Source organism: Falco punctatus (genome assembly GCF_963210335.1).
Source record: "Falco punctatus genome assembly, chromosome: 8".
Classification (NCBI taxonomy): Eukaryota; Metazoa; Chordata; class Aves; order Falconiformes; family Falconidae; genus Falco; species Falco punctatus.
The window spans coordinates 46118016-46134013 of NC_137588.1; the positions used below are offsets into that span (position 1 = coordinate 46118016).

General features: G+C 41.3%; 2 protein-coding genes across 3 annotated transcripts in view; one reads left to right on the forward strand and one right to left on the reverse strand.

The window, feature by feature from the left end:
* Nucleotides 1-15998, reverse strand: part of CTNNA1 (catenin alpha 1) — a 122832-nt gene that overhangs the window by 61234 nt on the left and 45600 nt on the right. The window lies entirely within an intron of this gene.
* LRRTM2 (leucine rich repeat transmembrane neuronal 2) overlaps nucleotides 1-15998 on the forward strand; it is a 30683-nt gene that overhangs the window by 1454 nt on the left and 13231 nt on the right. Inside the window, exon 2 of one of the 2 annotated variants that reach the window (XM_080398311.1) lies at nucleotides 1-15998. This exon is cut by the window's right edge and continues 13231 nt beyond it. In XM_080398311.1, coding sequence (XP_080254437.1) covers nucleotides 1-1547 — 1547 coding nt within the window. In that variant the 3' untranslated portion in view covers nucleotides 1548-15998. The other variant, XM_080398312.1, reaches the window with a different exon arrangement.

Consider the following 15998-nt stretch of genomic DNA (forward strand, 5'->3'; position numbering starts at 1 on the left):
GCTTACATTTCAAGTGGCCATTAGGGGCTCGTATGCTGGCAGCACTATATGCAATGAGTATGGTTTTAAAAATGCTGCCTGCCTTGGGCATGGCTTGTCCACCAAAATGTCGCTGTGAGAAGCTGCTCTTTTACTGTGACTCTCAGGGGTTTCACTCAGTGCCAAACACCACTGAAAAGGGCTCGCTAGGTTTGTCACTGAGGCACAATTATATTTCTGAACTTGAAAGGGATCAATTTGCAAGCTTCAGTCAACTTACTTGGCTTCACTTAGATCATAATCAAATTGCAACAGTCAGAGAAGATTCTTTTCAAGGACTGTATAAACTTAAGGAATTAGTCTTAAGTTCCAACAAAATCTTTCATTTGCCAAACACAACTTTTAGCCAACTGCTTAACCTGCAGAATTTGGACCTCTCTTTTAATCAGTTATCCTCTCTGCACCCCGAGCTCTTCTACGGCCTTCGCAAGCTACAGACCTTGCACTTGCGATCCAACTCTCTGCGGACCATCCCGGTCCGCCTGTTCTGGGACTGTCGTAGCCTGGAGTTCCTGGATTTGAGCACAAACCGCTTGCGAAGTTTGGCTCGCAATGGATTTGCGGGATTAATCAAGCTGAGGGAGCTTCACCTAGAGCACAACCAGCTGACAAAGATTAATTTTGCTCACTTCCTCCGGCTGAGCAGCCTGCACACCCTCTTCTTGCAGTGGAACAAAATTAGCAACTTGACATGTGGGATGGAGTGGACCTGGGGCACCTTAGAAAAGCTCGATTTGACTGGAAACGAGATCAAAGCCATTGACCTAACCGTCTTTGAAACTATGCCTAACCTTAAAACCCTCCTAATGGATAACAACAAGCTCACCACTCTGGATTCCAAGATCTTAAGTTCCCTGACAGCCCTCACCACCGTGGGCCTCTCCGGCAATCTGTGGGAATGCAGCCCAAAGATCTGCGCCTTGGCCACATGGTTGAGTGGCTTCCAAGGTCGGTGGGAGCACTCCATCCTCTGCCATAGCCCCGACCACACCCAGGGAGAGGACATTCTGGATGCAGTGTATGGTTTTCAGCTTTGCTGGAATTTATCGACTGTTGTTACGCCCGTGGCTACGACATACACAGCTCCAACTACCGAGTACACAAAAAGAATAAGCTCTTCTCATTTCCATATGGGAGACAAAGAGATTCCAACTACGGCAGGCATGGTCGTTACCACCGAAGAACATTTCCCTGAGCCAAACAATGCCATCTTCACTCAGAGGGTAATTACAGGAACAATGGCTTTATTGTTTTCTTTCTTTTTTATCATTTTTATAGTGTTCATCTCCAGGAAGTGCTGCCCTCCCACATTACGAAGAATTAGGCAGTGCTCAATGATCCAAAACCACAGGCAGCTCCGATCCCAAACACGGCTGCATATGGCAAATATATCAGACCAAGGACCCTATAACGAATATGAACCCACCCACGAAGGACCCTTCATCATCATTAATGGCTACGGACAGTGCAAGTGTCAGCAGCTGCCATATAAAGAATGTGAAGTATAATACCTACATGCCATCAAAAATTAAATCAGATAAGTAACCTATTTTAAAATTGTAGGGGACCTACATCAGATTCTAATTTTTACAAATGTTGACATAAAGCCTAATTTTCCAAGCTACTTAATGGAAACATTGTTTATGGAGTGGTGCCGTATTTTTAAGTTTTTTTAAAAAATAAATCCATAATATTTTCAGTGTTAAAGAAGCAATGATTACATTAAACTTGCACTCCTAATGTTTAAAAGTCTAAAGAGATGCTCACCTCAAACTATGTAAAATGTTTCATGTTATGTAATTATATGACTGTGTGTAAACATTTATACCCGAGTCTCCATATTCTACTTTTTCTAATGAGAACAGTCTGAGGGGAAGGATGCTGGATATCTGCACAGAGATCTGCGGGGGGACATACGCTCCGTTTGTTCCACTGCAGCTGTAGGATCCCAAACACTCCAGCTGGCTCCATTCACTTTAAAGGCAGCCGTGGAGGAAGATTTTCCTCCTCTGATAATTTCATTCCAGTAAAAAAGGGGAGGGGAAACAAACAAAATAATAATAATAATGCAGAAAGAGCAACAAAGGTCCAGGTGGGGATTTAAAGTGCATTGGGAACCAGGGAATTTAGTTTAAATACAATTTTCCTATCTGCACATTCATAGTTTGGCTTGCTTAAACAGACCTGGCTAAAGATCACAACAGATACAGAAAGGAGCAGTTCACACGGTCACAAATTAGCAGGACAGTCACAAATTCGCAGGACAACTCTCCAGGTGCTTACAAAGTAGGCAGTGTAGCTTATTTAGGAAGGCTTAGTATGACGGGATCAATTCTAAATATTAAGCGCATTCAATTCTTATCAGCTCTCTGGTTTGACTTGACAAAGCTTTTCATGAATTCAGACTAATAACTTACGACTAGGAACAAACAGCATTTCAACACCTTTTCATGTGTAAATAACCTTAATGCAAGTTTTTCTTAATTAAAAGTAAATATCAGCCGGGAGGTTAAGGAGAAGAGGGAAGGAAGGAAGGAAGAAGCCTCTCTTTGTCCCCCCGCTGCCTCCCCCCAGCTGAGGCTCCCTCTCGCCTGGAAGCTATTTTCATGCACTAACTCCACTGGTTTCTCTGGAGACAGAATTAGCCCCTGTAATATAAGCTCTCATTTGTCCTCCTCTTCCAAAATTCAAGGTAATTACCATTTTTTTTAAAAAGCAACCTACACCTTCTTGTTAAGTTCGGATTATGTAATTAGTTTATAGAATAGTTCACTGAAAAATGTTTCATTTCTTACTTGACATGGGACAGAATCTAAACTAGTACGCTGTTTAAAAGAATCACCTATAAATATACACACACACCCCTCATTCTTAAGGAGTAATTTGATTTCTTTAGCCAGAAGTACCATATTGCTATTTATACTATATTATGAAATTATATGTAAATATTTGCAGATCTATGCAGCGATGGTGGTACTCGGATGCCACAGGGGTGGGGGGTGGGGGGGTCTGCAAAGGATTACATTATTTTTAAGTCAACTGCTCAAATATTGTAAACATTCTAACCAAAGCTAAAAGGACCGGAGGGATGGAACATTTTTTTAATATAAATATATATATATACATATACATGTCTGTATAACTTAAAAAAAAATGTGTTGTGTCCAATGCTGCAGTGTTAAACAATTACCAGCACACACCGATGAAGAAAAGAAATTCCTCACAGTGTTGACATACCTTGAACAAATCAGTAATTACAGTATGCTAATTGTGTTGTACTAAACTATTCTGCAAACTTTTTAAACAGAAAAAAAATCACTGCATAAAAATCTGTTAGCTATTTCACTCTGCTTTTATATATCTGTATTACCACTTAGTGAGCTATTTAGGGTGCAATTATACAACAGTTTGATGTTTTATTGTGGAATGAATTTGTCCAAGGCAATTACAGCAAGCTAAGTGACTTCTGTTAAGATTTTACATAAAGATTTTTCAATTACTGGTTTTGAAGATATTAATTTGCATCATTTTACTTTTACATGCAGTGCCCTTATTATAAAACAAATATTTTGTTTATTTCCTGTGACTCTGTACTTTAATGGAAAAGATTCAGTGAAGCCTAATGGTTTTCTATAGATACACCTTTGAACACTTCTGTTTATACTACAGTGAGCCGATTTACACCTATTCTAGGAAATCAATTACTGCTTTTAACTGAATATGATAAAACTTGTGGGGCAGGTGGACAAAGAGCAAAAATTCTGTTTGATGAAATCCCACACGAGCCAGAAAGCCAGACCTAAGCTGATAAGTACAAAAATGTATTGGTATCCAAGGATATATAGCTGCTTGTAGAAAGACTTGCTTCGTTCCTCACCACGAGTAAGTGCTCGCAGCTCTTCCCTGACATCCAGGCTCTTGCCCTGCTCTGGGCAAGTGAGCGTGCATCGCTTCCTCAGCAGCGACCTGCCCCTGCCTGTGCACCTCCCTTACCTCGCGTTAACCAACACGATGGTCTGCACCGGGGGAACTGGAAAGCAGACACTTTGGGAATGGTTTTCATGTACAGCTGCAGGGTACCAGCAGAGAAAGTTATAACTGAACTCATTAATTACACTGGCAGCCAAATAGTCTGACTACACTACCATCAACCATCAGGTATCAATACTGAAACTCTAACATCCGCAGCTGCATTTGCAAGAAGGAATTCCACCTTTCTCCTCCACACCCAGCCAGAACCCCTTGCTGTGAGGCAGTTCAAAAGGTACCAGGTCAGTCTTCCACATGGTAACAAGAAGTGGCTGCTTGACTGAAGTGCTGAGGTTCCTCCCAAGGAGGTGCTTTCCTAACACCCCAGCTCTGTGCAGAAACCCACTTCATCCTTATTAGCTTGTAATTATGCCAAGAAGAGTAAAGACAGATGTTCCAGCAATGCTGGATTTAATCCTCCTCTCCATCCTAGCCACTCACGCCAATCTTCCAAGCATTACAGCACCGTTCCAGTGTCTCTCAAAGCAAACACACCCAGGCACCCAACGTCTCTCCCCCACCAGCATCCCCAGTTTCCACTGGTCCCAGTGCTGCTTTGGCTTGCAGACAGGAAAGCAGGAGGCCAGCAGACACAGCCTAGCACAGCACCGTTCAATTTTCCTTTGAGTCTGTGCTACACACTAATACACAGCCCATCTCCAAAATGCCATGGTTTATATCTGCCATTTCCAAAAGCATTTGTTGCCAGGTTCCAGGCATAAGCAAAGCAATTCCACAAACATTACATTTAGGGTAACAGGTATCATAAAACTCGCAGAATGTCAAACACTGGCAGTGAAGTCAACTTAAATTCCCTTAGGAGGGACAGCAAATGGCAGGAAAAGCCATCACTCCACACAAGGACACAACCAGAGGCTGTTAATTCTTGCGGTTTTTTTCTTGTGTGGTTGGTCTGCGTGGTTTTTTTTGTGTGTGTGTGTGTGTGTGTGTGTGAAGTTACTGTCTTCCATTCTCAATTGCTTGTGACTGCTTCCAGGCAAGGAGGGTATTGTAATAAGTGCATTACTCAGCAGTCTCCGATTTATTTTGTTTACGAAAAAAGAACCATGACAATTTGGTTTAGATTAATTGTATTTCAGCATGAGCACTGGCTGATGACAAGAGGCTGTTAACTTGCTCTCCCCAAATATCATCTCTGTTGCACAGCCTCTGTTTCTACAGGTACTAAATGGCATTATAGGTGCTTCACCACCTCTAGGCACCACCTCATGCAAGTGCTCAGGGCCTTCTGGAAATGAAAATTTCTTCTACTTCTCTCGAGATCCTCATCCCATCCAAAGATCTCCTCTAGCCTCCCTGATCTCCAGCCAGCTTTTCCTTGTCCCCACCCTCATGTCAGTGAAATGCAAACCCAGCAGTACAAGTTCAATTTTTGAGTCATCATACTGGAATGGGTCTGAATTTATGCTTTTAGTTCCCTTCTCGTTAGTCGCTCTGCATTAGATCATCATTTTAAATGCACACAACTAAAAATTACTCGATGAAGAGTAAAATGGGTTAGCGTTTAGTCTCCAGCTGAAGTGTTCCCCTGCACAGAGCTCCCATTTCCTAGCAGACAGAAATATAATTAATAATGCTGTATCAATGTTTGTTTGCTTTTTGCCCCAAGCAGAAATTATCTGATTTTTCAGCAATAAGCTTAGCCTGCATGCAAATCTAAGCATCTGAGCTTATGTCCCATTACCCCACTTAGAAGACAGTGCCTACTGCTAACCTTAAAAATCAGAAATATCCAGTGGCTTTAAACCAGAAATCTGCAACACACTCATTTTTTAATGTGTCTAAGTTAATTTCTATACTACTTTAATGAAAATAAAGTTGATTTAATTTTGTGATCTGCGCAGCTATCAAAATCCATCTGTTCAGACCTATGAAATCTACCCAAAAGCTGAATTTCATCTTTCTTATAAAGTTTTCCATAAAAATTAAAAGTTCAGAGAGCGATATAGTATTTCTCCTCCTCCCCCAAAAAAAGGAACAAGTGAGGAACAACAAAAATTAAAGGCAGCTGCACAGCAGCAGCTCCTCCCTCCCCCACATTTTTCTCCATTGCAAAGGGTCCGATATCCTAAAACTGGTGCTGGGCTTTTGATTTTTAAGCCATCACAATAGCAAGATGCTTTAAGATCATTTCAGAGTCAGCTGGAAATGGAGCATTTCACATCTTGCATAAAAAACCTTTTGAGAAGTATCTAGGGAAAGGTAACAGAAGCTTTGATGGCTATAATCAAGCCTCAGATGGGGCAAAGCTTGTGCTAAGGGCAAAACACCATGCAGCCTGTGCACCTCTGGCGTAAGCACTGAAAAGCTACACCTGCTATTCTTCAACTGCTCCTTTGTTAAAAAAAAACAAACAACACACAACAACAACAAAAAGCAAACAAAACCCACCCCATTTTTCTTTTTACTAATGTAAACATTACTAAGTGAACTATTCTACCAGCTTAGCAACCAGAGATTAAAAGGAGTTCTAGATACATTGTATTTAAATTACGTTTAAAGAGCCAACTTCTGGTGGGAGGGGGTGTAAGTAATGGAGTAAAATGAAGTGCAGTGTACAGAAAAATTTTGTTATTAAAATTGTGTATACTGTAAAACTGGATTTGCCTCTTTCTTCCTCCCTTTTCAAACAGGTGTCAAAAGCTCATTATTTCACAACACATTAAGGCCAGCCTACATCCACTATCCAAAGCAGACAAGTCAGGTTTGCCAGCCCATTTGCCATAACCACATCAAATACAGCACTTTCTGTCACGCTACAGTAAATGACCTGGTCTGCATGGGTTCTTCCCAAACCACGTTTTTGCTAGTCAAAGAGATGTCTTGTGTAAGCAAGATGAGAGAGTGACAACCAAACCAAAGCCAAATAAACTCTTGGCCCTTGAGACTGAACCCCTGTTGAGTACCTGCATCAGCAGCAGCACAGGCAGCATCACCTCTCCAGCATGCTGGCACGAGCCCCAGTGTGACCCCCCCAGAGGCTGCCTGCAGGGCTGCCAAGACCTGGCTCTAACCCTGGCTGTCCCCCTTGGGTCACCTGGTAGACCACCGTGACCACGCTTGCCATGCTGCCAGCCAGGAGCGTGGCATTTCCAATAGGACCACCTCGCCAAGAATTTAGCAAGGACAAATAATCCATATCCTTTTATGGAGGAGATGTCAAACTAGCAAGACATCACTTCATCTCTGAATTACAGCCATCTAGGAAGTGTCAGAAATACATCCCCTGTACAAGAAATGTTCTTTATATGGGCTACCACAATGAACGTACCATTCAAAACCACAGTGCTTCAATAACATGAGAAAGATTTCTGATTTAGAGAAGTGACAAGTTCACAGACACAAACCAAAAGCCTTGATACAACAGCCGAACAAAAGAACAAGTTTTGGGATGTTCCAAGATTATTACATGCACCGAACTGCCAGCTAAAGTAATTTTGGTAGCTAAGCCTTAGCTGCATTTACTTTTTTGCAAAAGGTTTGTCTGGCACAAGTTCTCAAGGGTTTTAAATGTCAGTCGGCTAACTGCCTCTCAATTCCTTCTAATACTTCGAAGAAGCACAGAAATCTAATTTCTTAAACCCCCAAGAAGACTAATTTTAAGATAAACAGCATCTCAAATGCAAACCTAGTTGTTTTCACAAAGGTAAGATACATAAGAGGAAAAAAATGGTATTCTGAATATGGCATGCAAAACCTTTAAATCCAATTAGTAACAAGGAAATGTCAACATCCCTAGCAACTGGCTTTTAAATGTAGGATGTATTAAGACAACTGCAAAAAAAATTGAGACTCAAGAATCTGACCAGAGAGGACTGCACAAGCAAATTGAAAACTGCAGCACATCTGGGAAAGCGCCAACTCCCTCCTCCGGTGAGTGCACAGGCTAAGGGACAGAATTCAGTCCAAGTGCTCATCCACCATAAAACCCTGATGTTAATATTTACTGTAATCTGTTCTTAAGAAAAAAAAGCTTTAGGAAGTCATCATTACCTATTCAACAATTTCGTTACCACAAAGACACTAGGAAAAGAATTGTTCTATAATGAATTAAAGCTCCATCATATTCAACATCAGGAACAGTGTGCTCTAGGAGTTATTTCGGAAGATTTTTACAATGAGGGTGGTGAAACACTGGCTGGGGTTGCCCAGAGAGGTGGCAGATGCCCCGTTCCCGGAAACATTCAGGGTCAGGTTGGACAGGGCTCTGAGCTACCTGATCTAGTTGAAGATGTCCCTATTGCAGGGGCGTTGGACTAGATGACCTTTAAAAGGTCCTTTCCACCCCAAACTATCCTATGATTCTACAAAACAAAAAGCAAACAAAAAAACCCAACTAAACAAAACCAAGCAAGCAAAAACCAAAACACAAGACTACAATTGCCCCATTAACAAAATTTCATGTTTATTTCTGTGATGCATGATTAAAGAGATTTGGCTACTAAGGGCATTCAGCGAATGTTTCTGGGCTGAGAGGTAACTAAAATGTTATTTTAGTTCTGCAGATTCTGTTTTAATCAACAAGGTCTAAGAAATTTGACCTTTTCTTCGTTCTTAGTCTGCTAAAAGGGCAAGAACAAAAACTTAAATATAGACAAAAATCATTTGAGACCTTCTGAACTGGCAGCATAAAAACCAGCAGCTAGGAGCTGAATGGTGACCAGAGGGGATTATATCTTCGGTTAAATACAAGCTCTTCTCCCCAGTATGTAACAAAAACACTTCCAGTATACACACAAACAAAACTAAAGTGGTATTTTCTGCTACCAGGACATTTTAAGAAACTAGTAAGTCTTCCTTTTTAAAAATAGAGTATTTATTTTAAATGCTGTTCAAGTAACTTACAAGTAGTAGAGCCTGCTGGAAGAAAACAGGGGTATGTTGAATACTCAAGCAGACTAGACACAGCGAAAGTACTGGTTTTCTTTTCCACCAATCCTTACTCCTAAAGAGTGTGCAGTGCATTTATTGCTTGATATAGGTGCATTTATACTAGTTTAAAAAAGCAGCCTTATTTCATGAAAAGTCTTGAAGTAAGTGGAAAAGGTTCATCCATCAAGAAGGTTCTTAAATAATGAATGGGTCCTAATTCTTTACAGTCAAAAGCAATTAATTTTCTGTATTATAATCAGGAGAATAAATCTGAAAAATCCATTCTCATGGTTCTGATCTGAAGGTAGTGTTGTTGCAGTTGAATTTTTATCTCTAAATGCAGGAGCAACGAGGACTTCTGCTGTTTAAACATACAATCTTCTACCAAACAGAACAGCTTTACTGCATATTTAATAGGTAGAACCGATTTTGCGAGACTGCATGAGATTAGAGACAGCACTAGATACAAGAAATGCATTTCAAGTAGAAAGGTCCTTCCATGATACCTCTCAACTGTATAGCTACAAAAATTCTTGAAATATCCTTTATGAAGTGTACAAAATAGTGCACAAAAGCTTACTGCAAAGAGTAGTTTTACTTGTATGTTTGCAAAGAGCTAAAAATATAGAGAAGAGTGTTAATGCGGAATCCAGCTCAGCCTACAGCAAGTATTCTTGCTCTCATTTGCTCTCTTCCCTTTAACTCCTAAATAATCCATCACGTACCCAGAACCTCTGCTTCAAAAGCCATGTGCTGTTAGCTGGGACTATCAATTTCTGCCCTCAAATAGACTGCTTCAACCCTGATACCACCTTAAGGTTTTAATCTTTCAGAGAAGAAAAAAGCCTGTGAAATTAATAAAGCTCTTACTAAAGCTAATAATGATGCAATCTGTTAGCAGTGAGAACACGGGAAGGGGGACAGGGACACAGACGACAAGTGAGTTTCCATCTCTAACAAGGGGAACGTACATATGCATTCTCCTCACTGCAGAGACTTCTAGAAGCCTTGTTAATCTCTGCTTGGACCAAGTCAAATTTTAACTACCCAATGCGACTCACCTGACCCAGAAGGGAGTCGCACAGCAAACACCCTCAGCACACACCTCTCAAGGGGTGCGAGCCAGGAGCAAACTACTAAGTCGGGAAAACCACGCAGCAGGCCATTCTGCAAGCCCCCAGGTCTAACCGTATAGCTCTCATTTAGAGAGCAAAAGCATCATCTATGTTGTCCTCAGGACAAGACAACATGCTTCAGTAAAGACGTGGAACTACTTATTGATTGAGTCTAGCCCTGAAGCATGCCATCCCCAAAAGAACAGCAACATCTGTTGGCCTACAGAGACTTAGGATTAACTCCATGCTTGAAATTCTGGTTGAATAATTTAAACATTAAGGAATTCTTCCTCAATCTTTCCAGATAGCCCTGAAGATGCAGATAGCTGTATCACTGCTTCCAGGTCGGACGAACACCAAGCTCGGCACCCAGGGGAACAGGAGACCACTGCAAGGCAGACCCAGAGCACAGGCAGCCAGGTTTGGCAACTCCTAATGACAGCTGGAAGCTGTATAGGTATCAAGCGTCTATCTTTAGGGTTCAAGCTTTCAGGAATTTAAAAGCCACAGAGCAGGCAGGCAAAGCCATCTCTAGTTTTATTATTCTCTATGGATGAGCAGTTTAGCTCTGGGACACCTATTAGCACCATGGCAGCTGTGAAACTTAGAAATGGGAGAGCTCTGACTACATGACAGATGCCTTTTGCCTGCAATTAACATCCAGTCCTAAGACACCAGAAACTTCAGAAAAGGCTAAGATTAGACATTTAATTATATTGAACTACAGGAAAAAAAAAATACAGTTAAGCTTTGGCAGGTACTACTTCTTCAACATGACACTACACTCTTGAGCAAAACAAAAATAACAGATACCTTTGACAAGTTACTATAGACTATGGTGACAGTTTTAGGAGCCGTATATACATCCTTTACTGAAACTACAAAGTAGCATGCGCAATGTCCCATGTGTAATGAGCTTTTGCCGGGTATTACTCTCTGCCACCCTGAGTAGAGAGCAAGTCTCCAGACCAGCTAAAATAAGTCAGTCCTTTGGATAAGGGACATCTGCTGCCTATAGCTAAAATAGTTAAACACCCACATATGCACAGTGTAACATAACGTAACAATGAAATCAGGACTAAGGCATTTCAGGTATTTACAGATCATGCGTGCAACTTCAAAACACCTTCAGTGCTGGGAACTGCTGAACAAGTTGCAATGCCTCTTCCACTCCATGTTTTGGATTTGTCAGTGATAACAGATATTTGTTGAGAAACCTGAAACTCTGAGAAAACCACCATTTTGTTCCAAATCTGAGAAGCGTTTATGAAATGAACTCAAAGCTCCTGTTCCCATGCTGCAGGGATGTACCCTTACCAGCAGGGACCAGGACAGCAAACACCGCCCCACACACAGCGAGGTTCTCGTGCAAAAAGCACTTGCACAGAAGCAGTAACATTACACAGAGACCTGGAATGTGGAAGTGCTCAGCACCCTCCTCTACTGCAGCTCAAGACTACTCCAGGACCTGCCCGTGACTAACGCCATAAAACACAGCGGACAAATGAAAGCACTGACAGTGGAGAACGATTCCAGCACACCACACAGATAAATTTCAGGGATATTACCCCTTCATATCTACAACTGTCTATGGACAACAATTAACTTGACAAAGCATGCCAATGAGAGCATCTAGAGACACATGAAAAAGTTTTATACTACATTCAAATGAGCCGATGCTACTAGACTGCAGACGGCTTGCTGCTTCTTAGTGGGCACTGGATCATTTGAATATGCCACAGTAAAGCTGCATCATCAAGATAGGAACTTCAACATCTACTTTTAGTGTCCATTTATTCAAAAATAGTAATCTTCATCAAGCAAATTAATAAGTGATCATCAGCTTTAAAAAACCATTTCAAATGTTTATGCAAACCTAGCTACATTGCAGCACATTCTGTTAACTGCGACTCTGCTGGAGTTCAACCTGTGCTGTAACAGTCAAGAACAAAAATTAGTCTGTACGAACTGACCATCAGATACCCACCAGGAACCATGAAAATACAAGGAAACCACTCAAAAAAAGATGAGGTTACATAAATAACAAGACAACCAAACCATCCCATTCTTCTAAAACATCGATTATGCACACATAGGCAATGAATTAAAAAAAAAAACAAACATAACAAAACAGGTATGTAACACAGTAAATCCACCTGAAACAATATGAAATGTATGCAACCAGTGATCCTGGGGTACTAACTGAAAGAAGTATTTAGAAATCAAAAGTATATCTCAAAAGAAACCACTAATGGGGAAGTTTACCTATGGAAGGCAGAAAAACTCCTAAAAATCAGTGTCAAGAAGGGTTTGGGCCTCTGCAGATGAGATTCGCTGCAACAGAGACAGTTTCAGGGATATAGGTATTATCTTAGATGAAGATACCATTAATTGGTTAACATAATAACAGAGAAGTCTAGTACTAAAAGTACATTGGCTTTGACCACATCATCCTACCCTAACCTATGTCTATTAACATTGTGTGCTGACTACTTAACTGAGCTTTTCACCCATCACTAGCTGCTGGTCATCTGTCTTGCAGTTTGGGTATCTCCTGGGGGCTAAACCTCCAGCCAGTCTAAGTATTGCTCAGTTGCCATGAACTGAATCAATTGGGTAAACTATGCTAAAAACATTACTAACGCTTATCCTGGGTGGTTGGTTGTTTTGTTTTTTTAATAAATAGTATATACTATTCCCTACATTTGTTTGTGCAAGAGAAATGTTTTAAGCTACTGACAGGATTAGGACTAAATGACAAGTCCACATTTTTGATACAGATTGCTCACAGAAACAAGGTGAAAAATATGATAAAGAACATGAACAGGTTTCAGTGACCTGAGCCAGGAAGAAAAAAACCCGCACACCAATGTTAAACAGAAAAGAGAACAACTTTGTGAATCTTAAAATGGCTTCTACCAAGGCCATTACACAGCTTGATTTCTGTTTTGACAAGTGGTTTGGGTTTTTTTTTTTTTTTCTTTTTTAAATGTAATGCAGTTGTAATCAGGAAAGGCCTATTTTACCAGTGTGTTATGAAAAGCATTCTATGCCTTTGGAACAGATATTTCAAATTAGTAACATATTTCCAGTCTCTTCATTAACAGAAAAAAAATCTTCCAAAAGCTTTACTTCCTCATGTGATAGCTATAATTTGCAACTTCACTCTTGCAGAGTCTGTTCCCTAACAAAAAAGGAAAAATCAGGAGAACATACAAGTTACTCTTCCTACGCATTTCATAACATCTTTTACCTCTAAATGGCAGCTGACCAAAATCTTCAGGACTGCCCCAGGCTAAAACCCATTCCAAATCCCTGTAACTTGCTCCAGAATTCCCACTTGAGGGCAATGCCGAAAGCAGTGGAAAATGCTGGGGCTGGTTTGTAAGCAGTTCACTTCTTAAGGACAATCGAAACTCCACCACATGAAATGATAAATTTGAACCCCAGCCCATGCAGAACCCAGTTACTAACTTGTATATACGCATCCACACAACCCTTCTGCTCCAGCCGCAGGGGTAACCAGCTATTTCATTCAAATACCTTCACAGGCAACACAAACTGAGAAAGTCCTCTTTTAAGCAATGGTGAAACCAAACCTTTAAGATTACTGTCTAGTACTATCAATGTGTTATTCCTTGGGGGGGAAAAAGTGGTATTTTTATGCAACAGCACAAAGTAATTGTTTTTTTTTTTACTATTCTTTTCACCTATGATGTGGGGGAGGAGGGGAAGAGATGAAGAGAGGTGTCTGTCTGGCCTGGAAAACAACAGATTCTCAAGCATTTTGTACTGCTTTTGTGCCACTACCAGGTAACGGAGCTACTGGTGCTCTCCTAAGGCTTACATCTAAAGAAGTTAACAGCACAGGTTTTAGGATATAGAGCACAAAAGTTCTATACCTCTGAAACACATTTCCACTACTATGAGGCAAAAGTATCTATTCATACAGATAAGTAATGGCAGAAAAGTGCCAGGGTGTCAGGAAAATCATCCTGCAACAACAGACATTTTTTTCTTAAGAACTCAAAAGGAAACTAATCCTGGTGACAATACATCATATGCTAAAACAGATTTTATTGAACTGAGTTTTCATAGTTTCCATTAAATTGTGATAATTGGGGCAAAGTTAGGACCTTACAAGCCAGACTTGGACCCACCATTAACAAAGCAAACATACAGTTTGCAGAAGACTTCAGGTAAAAGGTTTGTGCTTCTTGTTACCTTGAACGTGTTTTCTAGTTGAACTCAGAGCCACCACGACGCTGAAGGGCTCTAACTTGCACGCGGTGAAGTTTGCCAGGTCCCCACCCACACCTCCTCCCCAGAGGCCTCCATCAGATGGCAGCTCATGCCTAGTCAACCGATGGGAGGCAGGAGAGTGTCTAGGCTCTATTTTACACCACTTCAACTGTAAAGAGGTTATTTTGCAGTGGGTCTGCCATCCTACTTCTTCAGGAGTTTGCAAGCTTGTATTCTTCTTCTCTTCCCTCCCCGCCATGAGCAGGCAGGGTACGTGCCAGGGCTGGGGCTCAGGACTCCAGCAGCCCAGTTCTGTAGCCAGCTGTGCCTCCACGGCACAAGGGCTGCCAGGGCTCCTCCTGGCCATAGCCCCGAGCCCTGGCTCCCACCCAACCCAGCAGAGAGCAGAAGAAAATGTGCAATGGAAAAGCAGCAAGACAGCACCATCCTGCAACAAACAGCCTCCGCAGCCTGGTAACATGGGTCTACACAGACCCTAGAGGTAGGTCGTAATTGCTGATAAAAGCTCTAATTCAAGCCTACAGTGTTTCTTCATGCAGCATGCAGGTGAAGATGACACTGCATCACCCCCAACTGCTGTGCAACAAGGTGAGGTCTGATCCAGGCTGCCCCTGAATGACAACCACGGAGCTCAAGGAGGGCAGCACAATATTTTGTCAATACTTACAGCTGTTTCCTCACAAGCTATTTTGTTGAATGACAACTAGTTAAGCTTGGCTACAGGTCAATTCATCTCACTTTCAGTGTGGCTGGGTAGATGGGAGTAGCAGGATGGATGGGGGAATGTCTCAGAATACCAAATCAGAGGGACAAAACACTTCTGCAGGAGCCACGAGACAGCTGCTGGGGCTGGTGAGTAATCCGCTACTGTGGAGCCGCCTTTACAGGCTTGATTTTTCATTTTGATGTTAATTAGTAACCTTATCTAAAGAATATCTCAAGTTTTTCCTTTGCGAATTACATGAACTAATAGATATATCCAGAAATATGAAAAGCAGGCTGAAGTTTACACCCACTGTAATTGTAAGAGCCTTCAAATATTTTAGTTTTTATCATATTTTACATGCATGTGAAAGGCTTTAGAAATAGAACAACTAAAATTGGAACAACACAGACCCCTGCAAACTCAAATTAAAAAAGAGTGAGCCAAGACAGCATATGCCCTTTCCAAGAGGAAGAGAATGCATTATAAATCTGGGAATAAAGCCACCGAACTCCTGGCAAGACAGCTCAGAAACAGATAATAAAACAATCCTACCAATATAGTCATAAGACATTCAAAGCTAGAATTAATGTATCCTTTACTCATTATTAGAAATACAAATAGCTCTAGTTTGTGACGGATCTGTATGCATTTCCTGTAGGAAGGGATTCAGCAGCCTTAACCTGCAATTACAGCAACAAGAAAACTAGATATGAAGTTGCCTTCAACAGGAAGCAGAAGGTATTAAAAACTGGAAACAGCATCAAAAGCTGACTATCTGTTGAAGGGCTAGCTATGGAGCACCTCTAGCCTTACCAGCACTAAAATGCAGAAGTATCTCCTCTCCATCCCACAGGTGCACCTTGGTAACTTCACTTGCCTCCACAGAAGACAAAATTGCTTCAAACAAGAACACTCTCACTGCCCGAGAGGTTGACACCACCAGTTGGGGTTGA